The sequence below is a fragment of the Hylobates moloch genome, unplaced genomic scaffold (assembly GCF_009828535.3).
Source record: "Hylobates moloch isolate HMO894 unplaced genomic scaffold, HMol_V3 SCAFFOLD_13, whole genome shotgun sequence".
NCBI lineage: Eukaryota > Metazoa > Chordata > Mammalia > Primates > Hylobatidae > Hylobates > Hylobates moloch.
This window is the reverse complement of record NW_026652288.1, coordinates 34382479-34404834: the sequence shown is the minus strand read 5'-3', so window position 1 is coordinate 34404834 and position 22356 is coordinate 34382479. Positions and strand designations below refer to the sequence as shown.

Here is a 22356-nt window from a genome sequence, read left to right as displayed (position 1 = left end):
CCCCATCTCAAAAAAAAAAAAAATGTAGCCAAGATCTACACATGTTGTAAGTGGTAAAACGCAGGCTTCATTCTCTCAAAAGTCCATGTTCTTAACCATTGCATATACTGTCACTACAAGCCAGGATGTACCCAAAAGATCATTCTAAATGATAGTAACTTTAATGGTGAACACCGATAGGTCACGTGCCCAGCACTCACACACATTGACTCATCAGAGCATCACAACACCCTATTATTATCCCTTCCATTTTACAGATAAGAAAACTGAGGCCTAGAGAAGTGAAGTACCTTACCCCAGGGCTAAGTGGGAAGTGGCTCAAAAGCAAGCCGGTGTTCTAATCCAAGGTGATGAGAAGACCTGCCCCAGATATCTGTGTTTGTTTTTGATCTTGTGAGTTAGAAATCTTGTAGGCTCCCAGGCCGGGCGCGGTGGCTCACGCCTGTAATCCCAGCACTTTGGGAGGCCGAGGCAGGTGGATCACGAGGTCAGGAGATCAAGATCATATTGGCTAACACGGTGAAACCCTGTCTCTACTAAAAATACAAAAAAATTAGCCGGGCATGGTGGCACGCGCCTGTAGTCCCAGCTACTCGGGAAGCTGAGGCAGGAGAATCGCTTGAACCCGGGAGGCAGAGGTTGCAGTGAGCCGAGATTGTGCCACTGCACTCCAGCCTGGGCAACAGCGGGAGACTCCATCTCAAAAAAAAAAAAAAGAAAAGAAATCTTGCAGGCTCCCTGGCGTCTCTACAGGACCAGAACTCCATCCCTTTTGGCCCAGAAACCCAATTGGTTCCCCCAGAAAATAGGTAGAAGTCAGACTCATGTTAAAAAAAGTTTTATTTAGGAAGCTCCAGGGGCTAGGGTTCGGGAATGGGGTGGGAAAGGAGAGGTGCAGTGTCGACGCCGCCCTCTCCTCCTGCCTAGTGCATTAATACCGATGGGAGCATCTGACAGAAGTGAGATCAGGCAGAAGGTGTCTGCACCCCACAGCGCATGTTGGCTGGAACAGCAAAGTCTGAAAGGAAGAAATCAAGGTTAAAACTAAGGGGCCTAGGCAGAGCTCCAGGCCCCACTGGAGACCCAGAAATCCTGGGAACCTTTCCTCTTCAGGGAACTAGAGTTTTCGCCTGAGCCCACTCCTTCCCTCACACTCAGGAGCCCAGGCCCCCAGCCCCTCCTCCCTCAGACCCAGGAGCCCAGGCCCCCAGCCCCTCCTCCCTCAGACCCAGGAGTCCAGGCCTCAGCCCCTCCTCCCTCAGACCCAGGAGTCCAGGCCCCCAGCCCCTCTTCCCTCAGACCCAGGAGTCCAGGCCCCCAGCCCCTCCTCCCTCAGACCCAGGAGTCCAGGCCCCCAGCCCCTCCTCCCTCAGACCCAGGAGTCCAAGCCCTCAGCCCCTCCTCTCTCAGACCCAGGAGTCCAGGTCCCCAGCTTCTCACCTATCTGCTGAGGTTTAGGCAAGTTCAGGTTGCCCATGATTTTGACAAACTCCTCACAGCTGAGGGTGAGCCGAGGGTTCAGAGTCCTCTCCTCCTCCACGGTGGACACTGTGAACCCTAGTGGCCAAGGGAGGGGAAGGAAAGTCGAGGAGTCCAGTGCCTCAGGCCTCTCAGAACTACATTCCCCAGGAGGCCTTGGGTGCCTCTCTGGCAGGGGCCTCTCTGGCAGGGGCTCTTCCCAGAATATTCCTGAAATAGCTTTCCCTCCTCCATGGGCACTATGGGAAATTTAGTTTTCCCCCAGTTCCCTAAGCTCCACAAGTAAGGCCCAGGAAAACCCATGCCCTGCAGAATTCTAGGCATCTGGCAGTCACATGGTTTCTACATCCACACACAGCAGGCTCAAGCACTTTATCTTTTTTTTTTTTTTTTTTTTTTTTTGAGACAGGGTCTTGCTATGTCACCCAGGCTGGAATATAGTGGTACGATCATAGCTCACTGCAGCCTCAACCTCCTGGGCTCAAGTAATCCTCCTACCACAGCCTCTCAAGTAGCTGGCAGCATGCCACCATGCCTGGCTAATTTTTTGTATTTTGTAGAGGCAGGGTTTTGCCATGTTACTCCGGCTGGTCTCGAACTCACTCCTGGGCTCAAAGGAGCCTCCTGCCTTGGCCTCCCAAAGTGCTAGGATTACAAGCGTGAGCCCCCTTGCCCAGCCTCAAACACTTAATTTTTTTTTGGCCAGAGAAATTTCTGAGACTGGTCGTCTTCATGCCCTACAAGGATTACAGAAATTCACACTCCACTTTCAAAGTTATGTACGCCCCACACCTCTTCCAGGAAGCCCTCACCGTGGTAATCGTGAGCAGGGTAGATCAGACAGTCGCCTGGAAGTGTGAAGATCTTTTCATGGACCGAGTGGTACAAAGTCTTGGCACAGCCTAGGGAAGGAAAGATCAGAGGTCGGTGGATCAACAGGACAGAAGACTCTAATCCCTTCCTTCAAGAAAAGAGTAGGAGGATAAAATCACTACAGCTAAACCCTCTCCTTCGTGTCCTGCCAATATCCCTTTGTCTAAGTAGAGAACAGGGAAAGGCATTCCAAGTAGATGGAACAGCATATACAAATAACTGAGGAATGATGAGAAATTCAGCATGGCTGTAAATAGGGTTGGAATGACACCGTGAAGCACCAAAGAGTGTCATCTGTGACCTTGGCTGTCACCCACGGGATGTCAAGTAAGGGTTCTGAACAAGGAAGGTGGACTAGAAGGTAAGAAACTGAAGACAAAGCCGGGTGCAGTGGCTCATGCCTATAATCCTAGCACTTTGGGAGGCTGAGGCAGGTGGACTACCTGAGGTCAGGAGTTCGAGACCAGCCTGGCCAACATGGCAAAACCCTGTCTCTACTAAAAATACAAAAATTAGCCAGGCGTGGTGACCCATGCCTGTAATCCCAGCTATTCGGGAGGCTGAGGCAGGAGAATTGCTTAAACCCGGGAGGTGGAGGTTGCAGTGAGCCAAGATCACACCACTGCCCTCCAGACTGGGAGATAGAGCGAGGCTCTGTCTCAAGAAAAAAAAAAAAAAAGAAGAAGAAGAAGAAGAAAGAAACTGCAGACACGAGGCCCAGGAGGAGAGTGTGAAGCCATGGTCCCCACAAGCAGCGATGAGTCCTAAGTATGGGGCAAACTTCTCTTCCACCTTGCATTTCAGCCTAAATCCTTCAGCTTCCTGACTATACTGCGAATGGATAAATGGGAGATTGGGAGCCTTGGAGAGAAAAAGACAGAGACTGAGATGCAGAGATAAGGAGAGAGGGAAGAGGGAGGAAGAGGCCTGGGGATGTGGCTTCCCATGGCCGTCTCATCATGGCTTCTGTCTTTCCCTCTCATCCAGCCTCACCTCTCCCCATAAGGCAGCTAAATTCCAGGCCTAGTGTTAACCCCACATTCACACACATGCTCAAAGGATGGCCCAACCCTGAGATTCTGAAACTATACTCCCTTTCTATAGGGAAGCTCCTAAATCTAACTGTCCCTAGCAGCTAGACTCCAAATGGATCATTCATTGCTCCCTGGCAATTAAAACTGCTGGCTCTAACAACTTTTTTTTTTTTTTTTTTTTTTTTGAGATGGAGTCTCACTCTGTCACCCAGGCTGGAATGCAGTGGCGCAATCTTGGCTCACTGCAACCTCCGCCTCCTGGGTTCAAGTAAATCTCTGCCTCAGCCTCCCGAGTAGCTGGGATTACAGGCTCCCACCATCATGGCCAGCTAATTTTTGTATTTTTAGTAGAGACAGGGTTTCACCATCTTGGCCAGGCTGGTCTTGAACTCCTGACCTCATGATCCACCCGCCTCAGCCTCCCAAAGTGCTGGGATTATAGGCGTGAGCCACCGTGCCAGGCCCTTTGTTTTTTTTTCTTAGCTATATTTGTTTCTTAGAGAGGGAGTCTCACTATGTTGCCAAAGCTGGGCTCAAATAGGTAACTAACACACCCCTGAATCTAACTGTCCCCCAACAGCTAAGCCCCTGAATCTAACTCTTCCCATACTCTAGCATGGGGGTCCTTAACCCTGGGTACCAGTCCGTGGTCTGTTAGGAACTGGGCTGTGCAGAAGGTGGTGAGCGGTGGGTGAATGAGCAAAGCTTCATCTGTATTTACAGCCGCTGCCCATCACTCCCGTTACCACCCGAGCTCTGCCTCCTGTCAGATCCACAGCAGCATTAGATTCTCACAGGAGCACAAACCCTATTGTGAACTGCACATGCGAGGGATCTAGGTTATGTTCTCCTTATGAGAATCTAATGCCTGATGATCTGTCACTATCTTCCATCTCTCCCAGATGGGACCATCTAGTTGCAGGAAAACAAGCTCAGGGTTCCCAATGATTCTACATGATGGTAAGTTACATAATTATTTCATTATCTAGTGCAATGTAATAATAATAAAGTACACAATAAATGTAATGCATTTGAATCCCCAAAACTATGCCCTGCCATGGTCCATGGAAAAACTGTCTTCCACAAAACTGGTCCCTGGTGCCAAAAAGGTTGGGGACCACTGTTCTAGCAGGTAAACTTGAATTTAATACTGAAGTCCCCTAAAAGTCTAATGTCCATCCATTCATTCGTGTAACAGATACTTCAACACTTGACACACACGTAACTATGAAGATCTTGGGCTGGATAAAGGAGCTGGTCACCTTGCTGGAAGTCTGTCCGCCCACACCCACGGATCAACAGAGCATCTCCAGTGAAGGCCATGCTGTGGTCATTCAAGACGAAGGTGACACAGCCTGGGGTGTGGCCAGGGCTGGCCCTGGTCTCCAAGGCCTAGCAGGGGTGGAAGAGTACAGAGATAGTCACCGAGAAGCCTTCAAGATGAAACTGGCCCCCAAAGCCCCACCCTACCCCAGGGTCTTATCTAGATAAACATTTTGGTAAAAAATGTAGATTCCCAGGCTGTAATCTTATATTATCAGAGTAAACTCCAAGTGGATTAAAGATTTAAATGCATGAAAAATAAAACCACAAAGCTGTGACACACAACAATAAAAATACAAAAAATATGTGACCTCTGGTTAGGAAGGTGATATGGTTTGGCTGTGTCCCCACCCAAATCTCATCTTGAATTGTAGCTCCCATAATCCCCATATGTCATGTGAGGGACTGGGCAGGAGGTAATTGAATAATGGGGGCAGGTTTTTCCCATGCTGTCTCATGATGGTGAATAAGTCTCACGAGATCTGATGGTTTTATAAAGGGCAGTTCCCCTGCACACGCTCTCTTGCCTGCTGCCACGTAAGACAGGCCTTTGCTCCTCCTTCGCCTTCCACCATGATTGTGAGGCCTCCCCAGCCATGTGGAACTATGAGTCCATTAAACCTCTTTTTCTTTATAAATGACCCAGTCTTAGGGATGTCTTTATTAGCAGCATGAGAAAAGACTAATATAGTAAATTGGTACCAGTAAAATGGGGTGCTGCTATAAGGAGATGTGAAAATGTGACTTTGGAACTGGGTAACAAGCAGAGGTTTGAACAGTTTGGAAGGCTCAGAAGAAGAAAGAAAAATGTGGGAAATTTTGGAACTTCCTAGAGACTTGTTGAATGGCTTTGACCAATATGCTGAGAGTGATATGGACCATGAAGTCCAGGCTGACATGGTCTTAGATGGAGATGAGGAACTTTTTGGGAACTGGGATAAAGGTCACTTTTGTTATGTGTTAGCAAAGAGACTGGCAGCATTTTGCCCCTGCCCTAGAGATCTGTGGAACTTTGAACTTGAGAGAGATGATTTAGGGTACCTAGTGGAAGAAATTTCTCAGCAGGAAAGCATTCAAGAAGTGACTTGAGTGCTGTTAAAAGCATTCATTTCAGTTTTATGTATTCACAAAGATATGGTTTGGAATTGGAACCTATGTTTAAAAGGGAAACAGAGCATAAATGTTTTGAAAATTTGCAGCCAGACAATGTGATAGAAAAGAAAAACCCATTTTCTGAGGAAAAATTCAAGCCTGCTGCAGAAATTTGCATAAGTAACGAGGAGCCAAATGTTAATCACCAAGACAATGGGAAAAATGTCTCCAGGGCATGTCAGAAGTTTTCACAGCAGCCTCTCCCATCACAGGTCCAAAGGACTAGGAGAAAAAATGGTTTCATGGGCAGGGCCCAAGGCCTTGCTGTTTTGTGCAGTCTCAGGACTTGGTGCCCTGCATCCCAGTCGGGGCTAAAAGGGGCCAAGTACAGCTCAGGCCATTGCTTCAGAGGGTGCAAGCCCCAAGCCTTGGTGGCTTACACGTGGTGCTGGGCCTGCTGGTGAACAGAAGTCAAGAACAGAGGTTTGGGAACCTTCACCTAGATTTGAGAGGCTGTATGGAAATGCCTGGATGTCCAGGTAGAGGTGTGCTGCAGGGGTGAAGCCTTCATAGGGAACCTCTGCTAGGGCAGTGCAGAAGGGAATTGTGGAGTGGGAGCCCCCACAGAGAGTCCCCACTGGGGCACTGCCTCTAGTGGAGCTGTGAGAAGAGGGCCATCGCCCTCCAGAACCCAGAATGCACAGCTTGCACCATGTGCCTGGAAAAGCCACAGATACTCCACACCAGCCTGTGAAAGCAGCCAGGAGCAGGGCTGTACCTTGCAAAGCCAGAGGGGCAGAGCTGCCCAAGACCATGGGAACCCACCTCTTGCATCAGCATGACCTGGATGTGAGACACAGAGTCAAAGAAGATCTTTCTGGAGCTTTAAGATTTGACTGCCCCACTGGATTTAGGACTTGCATGGAGCCTGCAGCCCCTTCATTTTGGCCAATCAATTTCTTCCATTTGAAATGGATGTATTTACCCAATCCCTGTATCCCACTTATCTAGGAAATAACTAAACTTGCTTTTGATTTTACAGGCCCATAGGTGGGAGGGACTTGCTTTGTCTCAGATGAGACTTTATTTTGTTGTTTTTTTTTTTTTTTTTTGGAGACAGAATCTCACTCTGTCACCCAGGCTGGGGTGAAGTGGTGTAATCTTGGCTCACTGCAACCTCTGCTTCCCAGGTTCAACCAATTCTTGTGCCTCAGCCTCCCGAGTAGTTGAGACTACAGGCATGTGCCCCCATGCCTGGCTAATTTTTGTATTTTTAGTATAGACTGGGTTTTACTATTTTGGCCAGGCTGGTCTTGAACTCCTTGGTCTTGATCTGCCTGCCTTGGTCTCCCAAAGTGCTGGGATAACAAGTGTGAGCCACCACGCCCGGCCTCAGATGAGACTTTGGACTGTGGACTTTTGAGTTAATGGTGAAATGAGTTGAGACTTTGGGGGACTGTTGGGAAGGTATGATTGGTTTTGAAATGTGAGGACATGAGATTTGGGAGTGACCAAAGTGGAATGATAGGGTTTGGCTGTGTCCCCACCCAAATCTCATCTTGAATTACAGCTCCCATAATCCCCACGGGTTGTGGGAGGGACCCGGTGGGAGGTAATTGAATCATGGGGGTGGGTTTTTCCCATGCTATTCTCATGATAGTGAATAAGTTTCACGAGATCTGATGATCTTACAAACGGCAGTTCCCCTGCACACGCTTTCTTGCCTGTCGCCATGTAAGCCATGTCTTCACTCCTGCTTTGCCTTCCACCGTGATTGGGAGGCCTCCCAAGCCATGTGGAACTGTGAGCCCACTAAATCCCTTTTTCTTTATAAATGACCCAGTCTTGGGTATGTCTTTTTTTTTTTTTTTTTTTTTTTGAGACAGAGTCTCGCTCTGTCGCCCAAGCTGCAGTGCGGTGGTGCAATCTCGGCTCACTGCAACCTCCACCTCCCCAGTTCAAGCAATTCTCCTGCCTCAGCCTCCTGAGTAGCTGGGATTACAGGCATGCACCACCACACCTGGCTAATTTTTATGTTTTTAGTAGAGATGGGGTTTCACCATGTTGGTCAGGCTGGTCTCAAACTCCTAACCATATGATCCACCTGCCTTGGCCTCCCAAAGTGCTGGGATTACAGGTGTGAGCCACCACACCCAGCCTTCAGATATGTCTTTATTAGCAGCATGAGAACAGACTAATACAGAAGGGATATTCAAATGTGATACCTAAAATGATAAATCATTAAGGAAAAGATCAGTCAGAAGGTTCTGAATGGCAGCAGCACCATAAACAAAATCTAAAGAGAACCAACATGCTGGGAAAATATATTTGTAACAGACACATACCACACAGTGGTCAATATACTTAATATACAAACAGATCTTGCAAATCAATTTTAAAAAGGTAAGCACACTAATATAAAAATGGAATACCCAACAGTCATTAAAAGCAGTACTGTTGAAATAAAATTCAATGTTTTACACTTTTAAAAATAAAAAATAGGCAGTGGCGCCTGGCACTGTGGCTCATACCTATAATCCCAGCACTTTGGGAGGCTGAGGCAGGCAAATCACCTGAGGTCAGGAGTTTAAGACCACCCTGGCCAGTGTGGTGAAACCCCATCTCTACTAAAAATACAAAAATCAGCCAGGCATGGTGGCACATGCTTGTAATCCCAGCTACTTGGGAGGCTGAGGCAGGAGAATTACTTTAACCCGGGAGGCAGAGGTTGCAGTGAGCCAAGATTGCACCATTGCACTCCAGCCTGGATGACAAGAGCAAAACTCCACCTTAAAAAAAAAAAAAAAAAGACAGTGAAAAGGTAGCCCTCAGAGTAGGAAATGATATTTACAAACATAAACAGTAGTCCTTCCTTATCCGCAGGGGATACCTTCAAGACCCCAGTGGATATCTGAAACCTCAGATAGTACAAACCCTATAAATACTGTTTTGTTTTGTTTTGTTTTGTTTTGGACGGAGTCTGGCTCTGTCACCCAGGCTGGAGTGCAATGGCATGATCCTGGCTCACTGCAACCTCCCCATCCCGCGTTCAAGTGATTCTCCTGCCTCAGCCTCTCGGGTAGCTAGGATTACAGGTGCCCATGACCATGCCCAGATAATTTTTGTATTTTTTTAGTAGAGACAGGGTTTCACCATGTTGGTCAGGCTGGTCTCAAGCTCCTGACCTCAGGTGATTCACCCGCCTCAGGCTCCCAAAGTGCTGGGATTATAGGCGTGAGCCACTGTGACCGGCCAATACTATGTTTTTTTTTTGTCTGAAGACCAAGGAGGCTACTAAGTGATTACTGAGCAGGTAACATACTCCTATACAGCACGGATACACTGGACATAGGGATAACTCATGTCCTGAGTGGGATGGTGTGAGATTTTATCATGCTACTCAGAACGATGTACAATTTAAAACTTACTAATTGTTTAACTCTGGAATTTTCCATTGAATATCTTCACGCTATGGTTGACCACAGATAATTGACACCATAGAAAGTGAAACCACAGGTAAAGGAGTTGTAGTGGATCCAACAAAGTTCTTGGATCTGGAATATATAAAGATCATCTACAAATCAGTAAGATGGATTCCCTAATAGAAAAATTAGCAAAGACTTGAAAAAAACACTTTGCAGAAGAGGGTGCCCAGATGGAACAAACACATTAAAAGGTGCCTAACTTCATCTGTCATCAAGGAAATAAAAGTAAAACCACAATAGGATGCTACTACACAACACCAGAATGGCTGGAATGAAAAAGATTGATTTGAAGTAACTGAAGCTCTCATACACCATGGTGGGAGAGTACACAGAAAACTAATGGGCAGTTTCTACTAAAGCTAAATCTACACATACCCTGTGGCTCAACCCTTGGTATACATGTGGTCCTCGACTTAAGGTGGTCTGACTTATGATTTTTTTTTTTTTAACCAGAGTCTCACTCTGTCACCCAGGCTGGAGTGCAGTGCTGCGATCTCGGCTCACTGCAACCTCTGCCTCCCAGGTTCAAGCGATTCCTGCCTCAGCCTCCTGAGTAGCTGGGATTACAGGCACCCACTATCACACTTGGCTAATTTTTGTCTTTTTAGTAGAGATGGGATTTCACCACGTTGGGCAGGCTGGTCTCAAACTCCTGACCTCAAATGATCCGCCTGCCTCATCCTCCCAAAGTGCTGGGATTACAGGTATGAGCCAGCCACCACGCCTGGCTTTTTTTTTTTTTTTTTTTTTTTTGAGACAGAGTCTCTCTCTGTTGCCCAGGCTGCGGAGTGAAGTGGCATAATCTCGGCTCACTGCAACCTCGGCCTCCTGGGTTGAGGTAATTCTTGTGCCTCAGCCTTCTGAGTAGCTAGGATTACAGGCACGCACCACTGTGTCTAGCTAATTTTTGTACTGTTATTTAGTAGAGACGAGGTTTCATCATGTTGACCAGGCTGGTCTTGAACTCCTGGCATCAAGCAATCTGCCCACACTGGCTTCCCAAAGTGTTGGGATTACAGGTGTGATGTGCCCGATGACTAACAATTTTTTGACTTTACAATAATGTGAAAGTGATACATTTTATTTCTTTTTTTCATTTTTCTTTTTTTTCTTCAGTAAAGATGGGCTCTCACTATGTTGACCAGCCTGGTCTTGAACTCCTGGCCTCAAACAATCCTCCCATCTCAGCCTCCCAATGTGCTGGGATTACAGGCATAAGCCACTGCACCCAGCCAAAGGTGATACACTTTCAATAGAAATCATATTCCATGCACCCATACAGCCGTTCTGTTTTTCACTTTCAATACAGTATTCAATAAATTACATGAGATATTCAACACTCTTGTATAAAATACAAGGCTTTCTGTTAGATGAGTTTGCCCAACTGTAGGCTAATGTAAATGTTCTGAGCACTTTAAGGTAAAGTAGGCTAACCTATGATGTTTAGTAGGTTAAATATATTAAATGCGGCCAGGTGCGGTGGCTCACACCTGTAATCCCAGCACTTTGGGAGGCTGAGGCAGGCAGATCACAAGGTCAGGAGTTCGAGACCAGTCTGGCCAACATAGTGAAACACGGTCTCTACTAAAAACACAAAAAATTAGCCAGGCGTGGTGGTGTGTGCACCTGTAATCCCAGCTACTCGGGAGGCTGACGCAAGAGAATCACGTGAACCTGGGAGGCGGAAGTTGCAGTAAGCCAAGATCACACCACTGTACTCCAGCCTGGGCGACACAGTGAGACTCCATCTTGGAAAAAAAATATGCATACATAAAATGCATTTTTTTAAGACAGGGCCTCACACTGTACCCAGGCTGAAGTACAGTGGCGCAATCACAGCTCACTGCAGCCTGGAACTCCCAGGCTCAAGTGATCCTCCCACACCAGCCTTTCCAGTAGCTGGGACTATAGGCGCACCACCATGCCTGGCTAATTTGTTTTTAATTTTTTGTACAGACAGGGTCTTGCACTGTTGCCCAGGCTGGTCTCAAATTCCTGGGCTCAAACTATCCTCCCACCTCAGCCTCCCAAAGTCCTGGGATTATAGGCGTGAACCACTGTGCCCAGCCTATTATTATTATTATTATTATTATTTTGAGATGGAGTCTCGCTCTGTCACCCAGGTTGGAGTGCAGTGGCGCAATCTCGGCTCACTGCAAGCTCCGCCTCCCGGGTTCACGCCATTCTCCTGGCTCAGCCTCCCGAGTAGCTGGGACTACAGGCACCCACCATCACGCCCGGCTAATTTTTTTTGTATTTTTTAGTAGAGACAGGGTTTCACCGTGTTAGCCAGGATGGTCTCGATCTCCTGACCTCATGATCTGCCCACCTCAGCCTCCCAAAGTGCTGGGAGTATAGGCGTGAGCCACTGTGCCCAGCCTTATTATTATTAACTAATACAAAAATATCTACAATCTACTTCAGTTCATAGGAAAGAAAAGTTTTAATAAGACACGTTAAATGACACACCATGAGGAAACAGTCGAACACGTCCAGAACGTGGAATATTTTAGAAGACAGCATGTCAGGAAGCTTCAAAAGTCAATACCCTGGAGGCCGAGCACAGTAGCTGATGCCTGTAATCCCAGCACTTTGGGAGGCCGAGGCAGGTGGATTACTTGAGGTCAGGAATTTGAGACCAGCCTGGTGAACATGGTGAAACCCCATCCATACTAAAAATACAAAAATTAGCCAAGGCTGGGCACGGTGGCTCACGCCTGTAATCGTGACACTTTGGGAGGCCGAGGCAGGTGGATGACCTGAGGTCAGGAGTTCAAACGAGCCTGGCCAACATGGTGAAACCCTGTCTCCACTAAAAATACAAGTATTAGTCAGGCGTGGTGGTGATGTCTGTAATCCCAGCTACTCGGGAGGCTGAGCCAGGAAAATTGCTTGAACCAGGGATGCAGAGGCCGCAGCGAGCCGAGATCATGCCACTGCACTCCAGCTTGGGTGACAGAGTGAGACTCCGCCTCAAAAAAAAAAAAAATTAGCCGAGCGTGGTGGCACACGCCTACAGGGGAGGCTACTGGGGAGGCTGAGGCAGTAGAATCGCTTGAACTTGGGAGGCAGAGGTTACAGTGAGCAGAGATCATGCCACTGCACTCCAGTCTGAGTGACAGAGCGACACTCCATCTCAAAAAAAAAACAAAGCAAAAGTCAATATCCTCAGCCTGGGTGACAGAGCGAGACTCTGTCTCAAAAAAAAAAGGTCAATATCCTGGGGCAAAAGGATATGAAACTGTTCTAGATCCAAAAAGATTTTTAATAAATAAAAAATAATAAATAAATACAAGTAAATAAATAATAAAAAGAAAACAAAACAAAAACAAAAGAAGGAAAAAGAAAACACACACACACACACACACACACACACACACACACACACACACACACACACACACACACACACACACACACACACACACACACGAGACTAAATAGACATAGTGGCCAAACACAAAGCTCAACTGCATCCTGGTTCCTCAAAACAGCCATAGGCTGGGCACCGTGGCTCACACCTATAATTACAGCACTTTGAGTCACCGAGAGGGGAGGAGCATTTGAGCCCAGGAGATTGAGACCAGCCTGGGCAACATGGTGAGATCCTATCTCTACCAAAAAAAGAAAGAAAAAAGAAAAAAAAAAGCTGTAAAAATTATTCCTAGGGTAATTGGAGACATCTTAACACAAGCTGAATATTTAATGATGATATAAAGTTACTGTATATTTTGTTAGACGTGACAAAGGTTTTGTAAAAGAGTAAGTCTCAAAGTATAGCCTAGAGAACGCTGACAGTCTGCAAGATCAAAACTATTTTTGGACTTTTTGCCCATTTTCACTCTCATTCCCCAAAAACATTTGGGGGAGGGAGGGGCGGTTCTAAAAGTTTCATGACCTATAGTGACATAATTGCTCTGATGGCTGATGAAATTTGTGCTTGTGTATTCTTTTTTTTTTTTTTTTTTTTGAGACAGTCTCGCTCTGTGGCCCAGGCGGGAGTGCAGTGGCGCGATCTCGGCTCACTGCAACCTCTACCTCCTGGGTGTTCAAGTGATTCTCATGCCTCAGCCTCCTAAGTAGCTGGTATTACAGGAGCGTGCCACCATGCCCGGTTAATTTTTGTATTTTTAGTAGGGATGGGGTTTCACCATGTTGGCCAGGCTGATCTCAAACTCCTGACCTCGGGTGATCCACATACCTCGGCTTCCCAAAGTGCCAGGATTACAGGCATGAGCCACCGCGCCCGGCCTGTGCTTGTGTATTGTTACATTTTGTACTATTATTTCCATGTAGATTTAAAAAAAATCAAAATAAGAAATTGTGGGTGGGGAGCACATAACATCTTGACCTAAAGCAGCCTTCATTGTCCCTGAAACTTGTCAAGTGATTTCCGCAACAGCCCAGCCTGCCTAACCCCAAATTCTTTCAACAAATTCATTCTTCCCTTCTGTGATGCATCATGTCCGTGACACATCCCCAGAGCTTTTCTTTCATCTGTTCCCTGCAGCAGCTAAACCTGAAACTACCCCCGTCAAAGAAACATAACCCAGAAGGGATCCTGTAAAGCATTCAGCTTGCTGGCCTTGGAGTTCCCACGGCCGACACTGCCCCCTGGTGGCAAGTAAGCTCTCAGCTTCTTTTCCATTTGGTTCCCAAGTTCTTTCCCTTCATTACTCAAAACTATAGTAAACCCCTCTTATCTGCCTGGGATACATTTCAAGACCCGGAGTGGATGCCTAAAACCGCAGATAGTACAGAACCCTACACACTATGCTTTTTCCTATACACACGCACCTATGATAGAGTTTAATTTATAAATTAGGCACACTAATAAATCAATAATAGCTAATAATAAAATAGAACAATTACAGCAAGGCATGATGGTGCATGTCTGTAGGCCCAGCTACTTGGGAGGCTGAGGCGGGAGGATCGCCTTAGCCAGGGTTCAATACCAGCCTGGACAACATAGCGAGACCCCATCCAAAAAAAAAGAATAGGTCGGACGCAGCAGCTCAAACCTGTAATCCTAGCACTTTGGGAGATCAAGGCAGGTGGATCACTTGAGGTCAGGAGTTCGAGACCAGCCTGGCCAACATGGTGAGACCTCATTGCTACTAAAAATATTTTAAAAATCAGTTAGCTGGGTGTGGTGGCACTTGCCTGTAAACAAGAGAATCGCTTGAACCCAGGAGGCAGAGGTTGCAGTAAACCGAGATTGTGCCACTGTATGCCAGCCTAGGCAACAGAGTGAGACTCCATCTCAAAAGAAAAAAAGATGGAGTGATGGATGGATAGAGATGTACACTGTAAAAAAAAAATTTTAAGCCTGGTCCAGTGGCTCACTCTAATCCCAGCACTTTGGGAGGCCCAGGAGGGAGGATTGCCTGAGCCCAGGAGGTCGAGGCCAGCCTGGGCAATATGGCAAAACTCTGTCTTTACAAAAAACACAAAAACTAGCCAGGAGTGGTGGTGCACACCTGTAGTTCCAGCTATTTGGAAGGCTGAGGCAAGAGGATCACTTGAGCCAGGAGGTAGAGGCTGCAGTGAGCTATGATTGCACAATTGCACTCCAGCCTGGATGACAAAGTGAGACCCTGTCTCAAAAAATAAAAATAAAAATAAAAAAATAAAATTTCAGCTTTTCTCTATGCTTGAAATTTTTCATAATAAAATGTTGGAAGAAAAATTACTTGTTTCACAAGTTTAAAAGGAGGAAGTATTGAAACCCACACTTGAGCCACATAAGAATCAATGGTGGAGCTTTTAAAACATGCCAATTCCTTGTGTCCACCCAGAACAATTAAATCAGACTCTCTGATTCTAAGGGACCTGGGGCATCAGTGTTTTCAGCAGTACTTCTCTAAGCCAGCATATTTAACAGGCAAACCTAACTTTCTGATTCAGCCACCCTGTGGCAGCTAAGATGTTCACTTCTCAATCATTGTTTATTAAAAAAAGAAAACCCGGGCCAGGCGCGATGGCTCACACCTGTAATCCCAGCACTTTGGGAGGCTGAGGCATGCAGATCACTTGAGGCCAGGAGCTCACGACCAGCCTGGTAGTATGTCGAAACTCCGTCTCTAATAAAAACACAAAATTTAGCTAGACGTGGTGGTGTGCACCTGTAATCCCAGCTACTGGAGAGGCTGAGGCAGAAGGATCACCTGAACCCGAAAGGCAGAGGTTGCAGTGAGCCGAGATTGTGCCACTGCACTCTAGCCTGGTCGACAGAGTGAGGCTCTGTCTCAGAAAAAAAAAAAAAAAAGAATTGCTCCTGTTTTGGCGATCCACAGCCTTGTAGCGTCATCATGTATTAAACAGTCCCGTGCTGTGTACTTTGTCCCCTGCCTTGTGGCGTCATCATGTATTTAACAGTCCCCTGTGGTGTATTTTGTCCCCTGCCCTACACCCCTGCTGTCTTTTGTGCACATGAGCAAGGGTGTCTCTGGGCTTCACACCTAGAAGGGGAACCTCTGGGTTGGAGACCCTGAGGGCAGCCAGCTAATCCTTGAAATAGCCTCAAGAGGAAGGTGCTGTGATAAACCCTGTGTTTTAGCGCAGGGAACTGAGGCTCCCAGAGGGAGGCAGAGGTTGCAGTGAGCCGAGATTGTGCCACTGCACTCCAGCCTGGGTGACAGAGTGAGACTCTGTCTCTAAAAAAAAAAAAAAAAAAAAAAGAAACAAAACTCATTCTACAATGAAACCACTTAAATTTGTCCCACCTTTTATATAAGATGAACAACCAGTTCAAGAAACTGGGAGTTTCTATGAAAGTTAAACATTTGTTGACTCAGTGACCCAGCAAGTCCAATCCTTAGAATTCAGGACAATGTTCCCCAAGATATTAGCAGAAGAATCTTCATAGCAGCATTATTCGTGGTAGCCAAAAACTGAATAATCAGAAGGAAAATGGGATGTGGTGGCTCATGCCTGTAATTCACTTTGTACTTTGGGAGGCTGAGGCAGGAGGATCGCTTGAGCCTAGGAGCCACCACAACCTGCCCATTTTGTAGGGCAAAAATTATGGCCAGTGGACCAAATTTGGCCTGCCATCTGTTTTTGTAAGGCCTGTAAGCTAAGAATATTTTTAACTTTTTTTCACATTGAAAACTATCAAAGTAACATGTAAAAACTAGATGGGGCTCACACCTGTAATCCCAACACTTTGGGAGGCTGAGGCAAGAGGGTTGCTTGAGGCCTGGAGTTCGAGACCAATCTGAGCAACACAGCAAGACTCAAGTCTCTACAAAAAATTTTTTAAAAATTAGCTGGGCATGGTGGCACATGCCCATAGTCCCAGCTTTTCAGGAGGCTGAAGTGAGAGGATCACTTGAGCCCAGGAGTTGGAGGGTGCAATGAGCTATGCTCATGCCAGTGCATACCAGCTTGGGCAATAGAACAAGAGCCTGTCTCAAAAAAATTAAAAAAAAAAAACCTATATGAAATCCAAATTTTATTTTTTATTTTTTGAGATAAGAGTTTCACTCTTGTCACTCATGCTAGAGTGCAATGGCACCATCTGGGCTCACTGCAACCTCCACCTCCCAGTGGAGGTTCAAGCAATTCCCCTGCCTCAGCCTCCCGAGTATCTGGGAATACAGGCACACCCCACCACGCCCAGCTTATTTTGTATTTTTAGTAGAGATGGGGTTTCACCATGTTGGTCAGGCTGGTCTCGAACTCCTGACCTCAGGTGATCTACCCATCTCAGCTTCCCAAAGTGCTGGGATTACAGGCATGAGCCTGGCCTGAAATCCAAAAGTAGAGGCCACAAATAAAGTCTTATTGGAACACAGCCATGCCTATTCATTTATGCAGTGCCTGTGGCTGCTTTCATACCACAATAAGAGAGCTGTGTAGCTGTCACAGAGACCCTACTACCTGTAAAAACTGAAAATATTTACTATCTGGTCCTTCACAGAAAAAGGTGGCCAACTGCTGCTCTATAGCAATAAGAAGGAAAGAACTCCAAGTATAAACCAACGTCATGCAGAGTGGGAAAAAGGCCAGACACAAAAGAGCACACTGTATAAGTCCTGTTTATAAAGTCAGAACAAGCAAAACTGGCCTGTGGTTAAATGCATCAGAAGAATGGTGCCTTGGGAGGGCGGTCATTGGCCAGAAAGTGAGGCAAGGAAGCCTTCTGGGGTGATGGGAAAGTTCTGTATCGGGATCTGGGTAAGTACTCATGCACATATATAATATGTGGACTCACTTCATTCCATGAATGTTAACAACTGGGTTTTGTTTGTTTGTTTGTTTGTTGAGATGGAGTCTCGCTTTGTCACCCAGGCTGGAGTGCAGTGGTGTGATCTCGGCTCACTGCAACCTCTGCCTCCCAAGTTCAAGCAATTCTCCTGCCTCAGCCTCCTGAGTAGCTGGGACTACAGGTGCCCCACCACCATACTGCTTAATTTTTGTATTTTTAGTAGAGACGGGTTTCACCATGTTGGCCAGGCTGATCTCGAACTTCTGACCTCAAGTGATCCACCCATCTCAGCCTCTCAAAGTACTGGGATTACAGGCATGAGCCACCGTGCCCGACCTTCTTTTTTTTTTTTTTTGAAATAGGGTCTTGCTCTGTCACCCAGGCTGGAGTGCAGTGGCGTGATCACGTCTCACTGCAACCTCCACCTTCTGGGTTCGAGTGATCCTCCCACCTCAGCCTCCTGAGTGGCTCAGACTGCAGGTACATGCCACCATGGCCTGCTAACTTTTGTATTGTTTTGTAGAGACAGGGTCTCGCCATGTTGCCCAGGCTGGTCTTGAACTCCTGGGCTCAAGCAATCCACCCACCATGGCCTCCTAAAGTGCTGGAATTACAGGCGTGAGCCACCACACCCAGGCTAACAATTCATTTTTTTAAAGTAGAAGGAAAAATAAAGGAGAGAAAAATGGACCCCCATCTCCAAAATCTCAGACAAGCCAGGCCTGGTGGCTCATGCCTGTAATTCCCAGCAATTTGAGGAGGTCGAGGCGTGCAGATAACCTGAGGTCAGGAGTTTGAGACCAGCCTGGCCAACATGGTGAAACCCTATCTCTACTAAAAATACAAAAATTAGCCAGACATGGTGGCACGTGCCTGGAATCCCAGCTATTTGGGAGGCTGAGACAGCAGAATCGCTTGCGCTCAGGAGGCAGAGGCTGCAGTGAACTGAGAGCTTGCCATTGCTCTCCAGCCTGGGTGACAGAGCAAGACTCTGTCTCAAAAAAATAAATAAAAATGTGGCCGGGTGCAGTGGCTCATGCCTGTAATCCCAACACTTTGGGAGGCCAGGGCGCATGGATCACCTGAGATAGGGAGTTGGAGACCAGCCTGACCAATATGGAGAAACCCCGTCTCCACTAAAAATACAAAATTAGCTAGACATGGTGGCACATGCCTGTAATCCCAGCTACTCGGGAGGCTGAGATTGCGCTAAGCTGAGATAGCACCATTGCACTCCAGCCTGGGCAACAACAAAACTCCATCTCAAATAAATAAATAAACAAGTAAAACAAAAAAAAATTAGCTGGGCTTGGTGGCTCATGCCTGTAATCCCTGCTATTTGGGAGGCTGAAACAAGAGAATCACTTGAACCCGGGAGGTGGAGGTTGCAGTAAACCAAGATCGCACCACTGCACTCTAGCTTGGGCAACAAAGTGAGAGCCTGTCTCAAATTAAAAAAAAAAAAAAAAAGTTGCCTAAGGCTGAGGGGGGAAAAGGGAAGGACAGGGGTGATGGCTAAGGGGTGTGGGGTCTTTCTGGAGTAATGGAAACATTTTCCAATTAATGGTAGTAATGGATGTACAACTCTGAATATACTAAAAGTCATTGAATTGTGCACTCGAAATAGATAAATCATATGGTATGTGGGTTATATCAATAAAGCTATTAAGCCTGGGCAACATAGTGAGATCACAGCTCAACAAAAAATTAAAAAATTAGCCAGGTATGGTGGCAGGTGCCTGTAGTCCCAGCTACTTGGGAGGCTGAGGCAGGAGGATCACCTGGGCCCAGAAGGTCAAGGCTGCAGTAAGCTATGATCCCACCATTGCACTCCAGCCTGGGTGACAGAGCAAGACCCTTTCTCAAAAACAAACAAACAAACAACAACAACAAAAAAGGGTGGGCGCAGTGGCTCATGCCTGTAATCCCAGCACTTTCAGAGGCCCTGTAATCCCAGCACTTTAGGAGGCCAAGGTAGGAGGATCACTTGTGTCCAGTAGTTCAAGACCAGCCTGGACAACATAAGAAAACCCTGTCTCTACAAGAACATACATAAATTAGCCAGGTGTGGTGGTGCATGCTTGTGGTCCCAGCTACCAGGGAGGCTAAGGTGGGAGGATCACCTGAGCCTGGGAGGTCAAGGCTGACTGCACTCCAGCCTGGGTGACAGAGACCCAGTCTCAAATAAAAAAAAAAAAAAAGAAAGAAAGAAAGAAAACAAAAACACTGAAGCTAAATCTACCATAGCTAAACCCTTCGTTCATTTCAAGACATGTTTGTTAGCACCTATTATGTACAATGTACATACATGTACAATGTATTTTTGCCTGCTTCCAGAAAAAGGCTTGAAATAAAGCTTCTATAACCATTGTAGCTAAACTCTCTTCCCACACACAGCCCTCATTTCCTCTAAACACTCTGACTCAAATGAACTGTCCCTATTTGGCAAAACTCTCTAACCTGGAGGCTGTCTTCTGTCACCTGACATTCTGTCCCCAAAGTCAGCCAAACTTTATTATACATCTTTAGCAATTGATCAGAAAAATGCCCTGCCAGCTGTTTCCCTCTCTCTGAGGGCAACTCCCCTGGCCCTCCCCCCATGGCCTGGTTGCAATTACGGCCGGAAACCCGCTGGTGCCTGTGGCAAAGAAAGTGAGGAAGGCAGGAACCTTTAGAACTTCCCAGTGTGAGGCAACGGCAGGGCTAGGACTAGGGTGAGGCTGTTGGTGCAAGATTTAAGGAGGCGCCCACTCACAGGTGCGGGCCCTGCTCTTACAGGACCCTGAGAGCGAATGCCTCCTTAAATGTTGCACTCCAGGGTCCTCACAGTCCTTATCCTAGTCCTGGGCTCCGGGTTCTAAGCACCCAGATGCTCCTTCCTCAAACGGAGGTTTCCGCAAGACAGGACTGGGTCTCTTTCCTTCTCAGCCCTGCCCTCAGAATTCCAGCCCCTTAATCAACTTTTATGGAGATGCATGCCAGGCCAAAGAGCTGCCCCTAAGCTTTAGGAAGGAAACTCCTTAAATGCTGTTGACTTAGGAGTTCCGCCAGTGCCCCACCTGCCCAGAGCCTCTTGCCCCAGTGCCCCACCTGGGTTTATGGTGCCCCCCTCCCAGAAATATGAGCTCAGGGGTCAGAAACTCAGGTCCTGAGGTCCCTCCTCCCCAAGGACTCAGGATCCCAGGCCCCCAGGCCCCTCTTCCCTTAAGTTTAAGGAGTCCAGGCCACCACCCTCTTGGGGACCCAGCACCCAACTCACGAAGCGCCCGAAGCGGATGGAGTCTCCATCCTCAATGTGCAAGTCAGCCTGGGCCCCACTAAGGCGGGAGATGACAGACTGGCAGCCAGGGAGGAGGGAACGGAGCAGCCCCGAGCCTGTAATGTGGTCCGCGTGGCAGTGGGTATTCACTGGGAGAGAGAGGAGGGACAGGTCCAGGAGGGTACAGAAAGGACCTGGGAGTCCCAGCCCAGATCCTTCTCCCTCAGACTCAGGAGTTCAAGTCCCCGGCTTCCCATTCCACTGACGCTGCAGCCCAGCGTCGCTGGGATCCAAGAGTTTGGTCCCCGGACTGACCAGCATACAGCAGCCGCAGCCCCAGCTCCTTGATCAGCTGGGCATCCCGAGGCGCTGTTTCCAGGACCGGGTCGATCAGAACGGCCTCCCGGGACTCTCTGTCACCCAGCAGGTACGTGTAGGTGCAGCTCACGGGCTCGAACATCTGGGAACGGGGGACCCAGGTGAGAGCGCAGAACCGGATTTCCACCCACTGCAGGGCAAGTAGTCCAGACTGACTCTATCCTCTTCCTAAGATTCGGAAGCAGAAACCCCAGCCCCTTCTTTCCGCTGGAGTCGGGAGTCTGGAGCCCCACTATCAGAACAAGAGTTCCAACTTTCTAACATCCCAAAATCAGGGTCCCCAGCACGTTCTTTCAGAGGACCCAGGGGTCCGGCCCCAAGCCCAGAGGTCCCCAGACCACTCACCTTTAAAGGACCCAAGAGTCCAGCCCTAAACCTCCACCCCGCTTTCCGCAAGATGCAGGCGTGGGTCCCCCGGATCTCTCCCTATTAAGAGACCCCGGAGTTCCGTCCTTGCTGCCGCCTAGCGCCCAGTAGTCCCCTCCTAGGTCCAGCCACCCTCACCTGCCGCAGGAGGATGGGGGCTCCAGACCCGCCGCGCTGGCTCAGCTGCCGCCGGGCGACCCTCAATACAGCCCCCGCCATCGCGCCCACTGCGGGGTCAGGAATGAGCCGAGGCCGAGCGCCTGCAGGAGCCGGGCGCTACGGCACTGACCCGGGGAAAGGCGGGGCGGGGGCGGAGCACGCCTTAAAGGGGCCACGGACGCCTGGGGCGGAGGGCGGGGGACCGCCGAGCGGGACTAGGGCGAGGGCGAGACCGAGGAAGCCAGAGTGCAATGCCTGGACGCTCTGAGATCCAGAGAAAACAGAGAACAGGGAGACACTCAAAGTGCGAGGGACAGACGCTCAGAGACACACAGACATACTCATGTAGGAACACAGATAGGGAGAGAAGTAGAAACCCAGGGAGAGGCCCCAGTACACTCATAGCCTCGGGGCCGGTTTTTTCCTTTTTCTTTTGTTTTATTTTGAGACAGAGTCTTGCTCTGTCACGCAGGCTTGGGTGCAGTGACTCGATCTCAGCTTACTACAGGCTTAAACTCCCGGGTTCAAGCGATCCTCCAACCTCAGCCTCCCGAGTAGCTGGGACTATGGCACGTTGCCACCACACCCGGCATTATATATATATATATATATATATATACACACACACACATATATATATACACATATATATATACACACATATATATACATAGATATACATATATACATATATAC

General features: G+C 47.8%; 1 protein-coding gene across 3 annotated transcripts; it reads right to left on the bottom strand.

Moving 5' to 3' along the window:
* Positions 1-822: 822 nt before the first annotated feature.
* Positions 823-21941, bottom strand: ETHE1 (ETHE1 persulfide dioxygenase). Of its 3 annotated transcripts, none has more exons than XM_032172722.2 (7): positions 21640-21941; positions 21073-21217; positions 20758-20906; positions 4649-4778; positions 2292-2381; positions 1441-1557; positions 823-1018 (listed from the first exon to the last, which is right to left on the bottom strand). In XM_032172722.2, exons 1-7 carry the CDS (start codon positions 21718-21720, stop codon positions 966-968), a joined length of 765 nt encoding a protein of 254 aa, XP_032028613.1. In that variant the 5' UTR covers positions 21721-21941; the 3' UTR covers positions 823-965. The 3 variants fall into 3 exon arrangements, with proteins under 3 accessions (XP_032028613.1, XP_032028614.1, XP_058282392.1); XM_032172723.2 differs by lacking the exon at positions 21640-21941 and adding an exon at positions 21481-21499 and having other exon boundaries at positions 829-1018; XM_058426409.1 differs by lacking the exons at positions 20758-20906; positions 21640-21941 and having other exon boundaries at positions 829-1018; positions 21073-21123.
* Between the last annotated feature and the right edge of the window lie 415 nt (positions 21942-22356).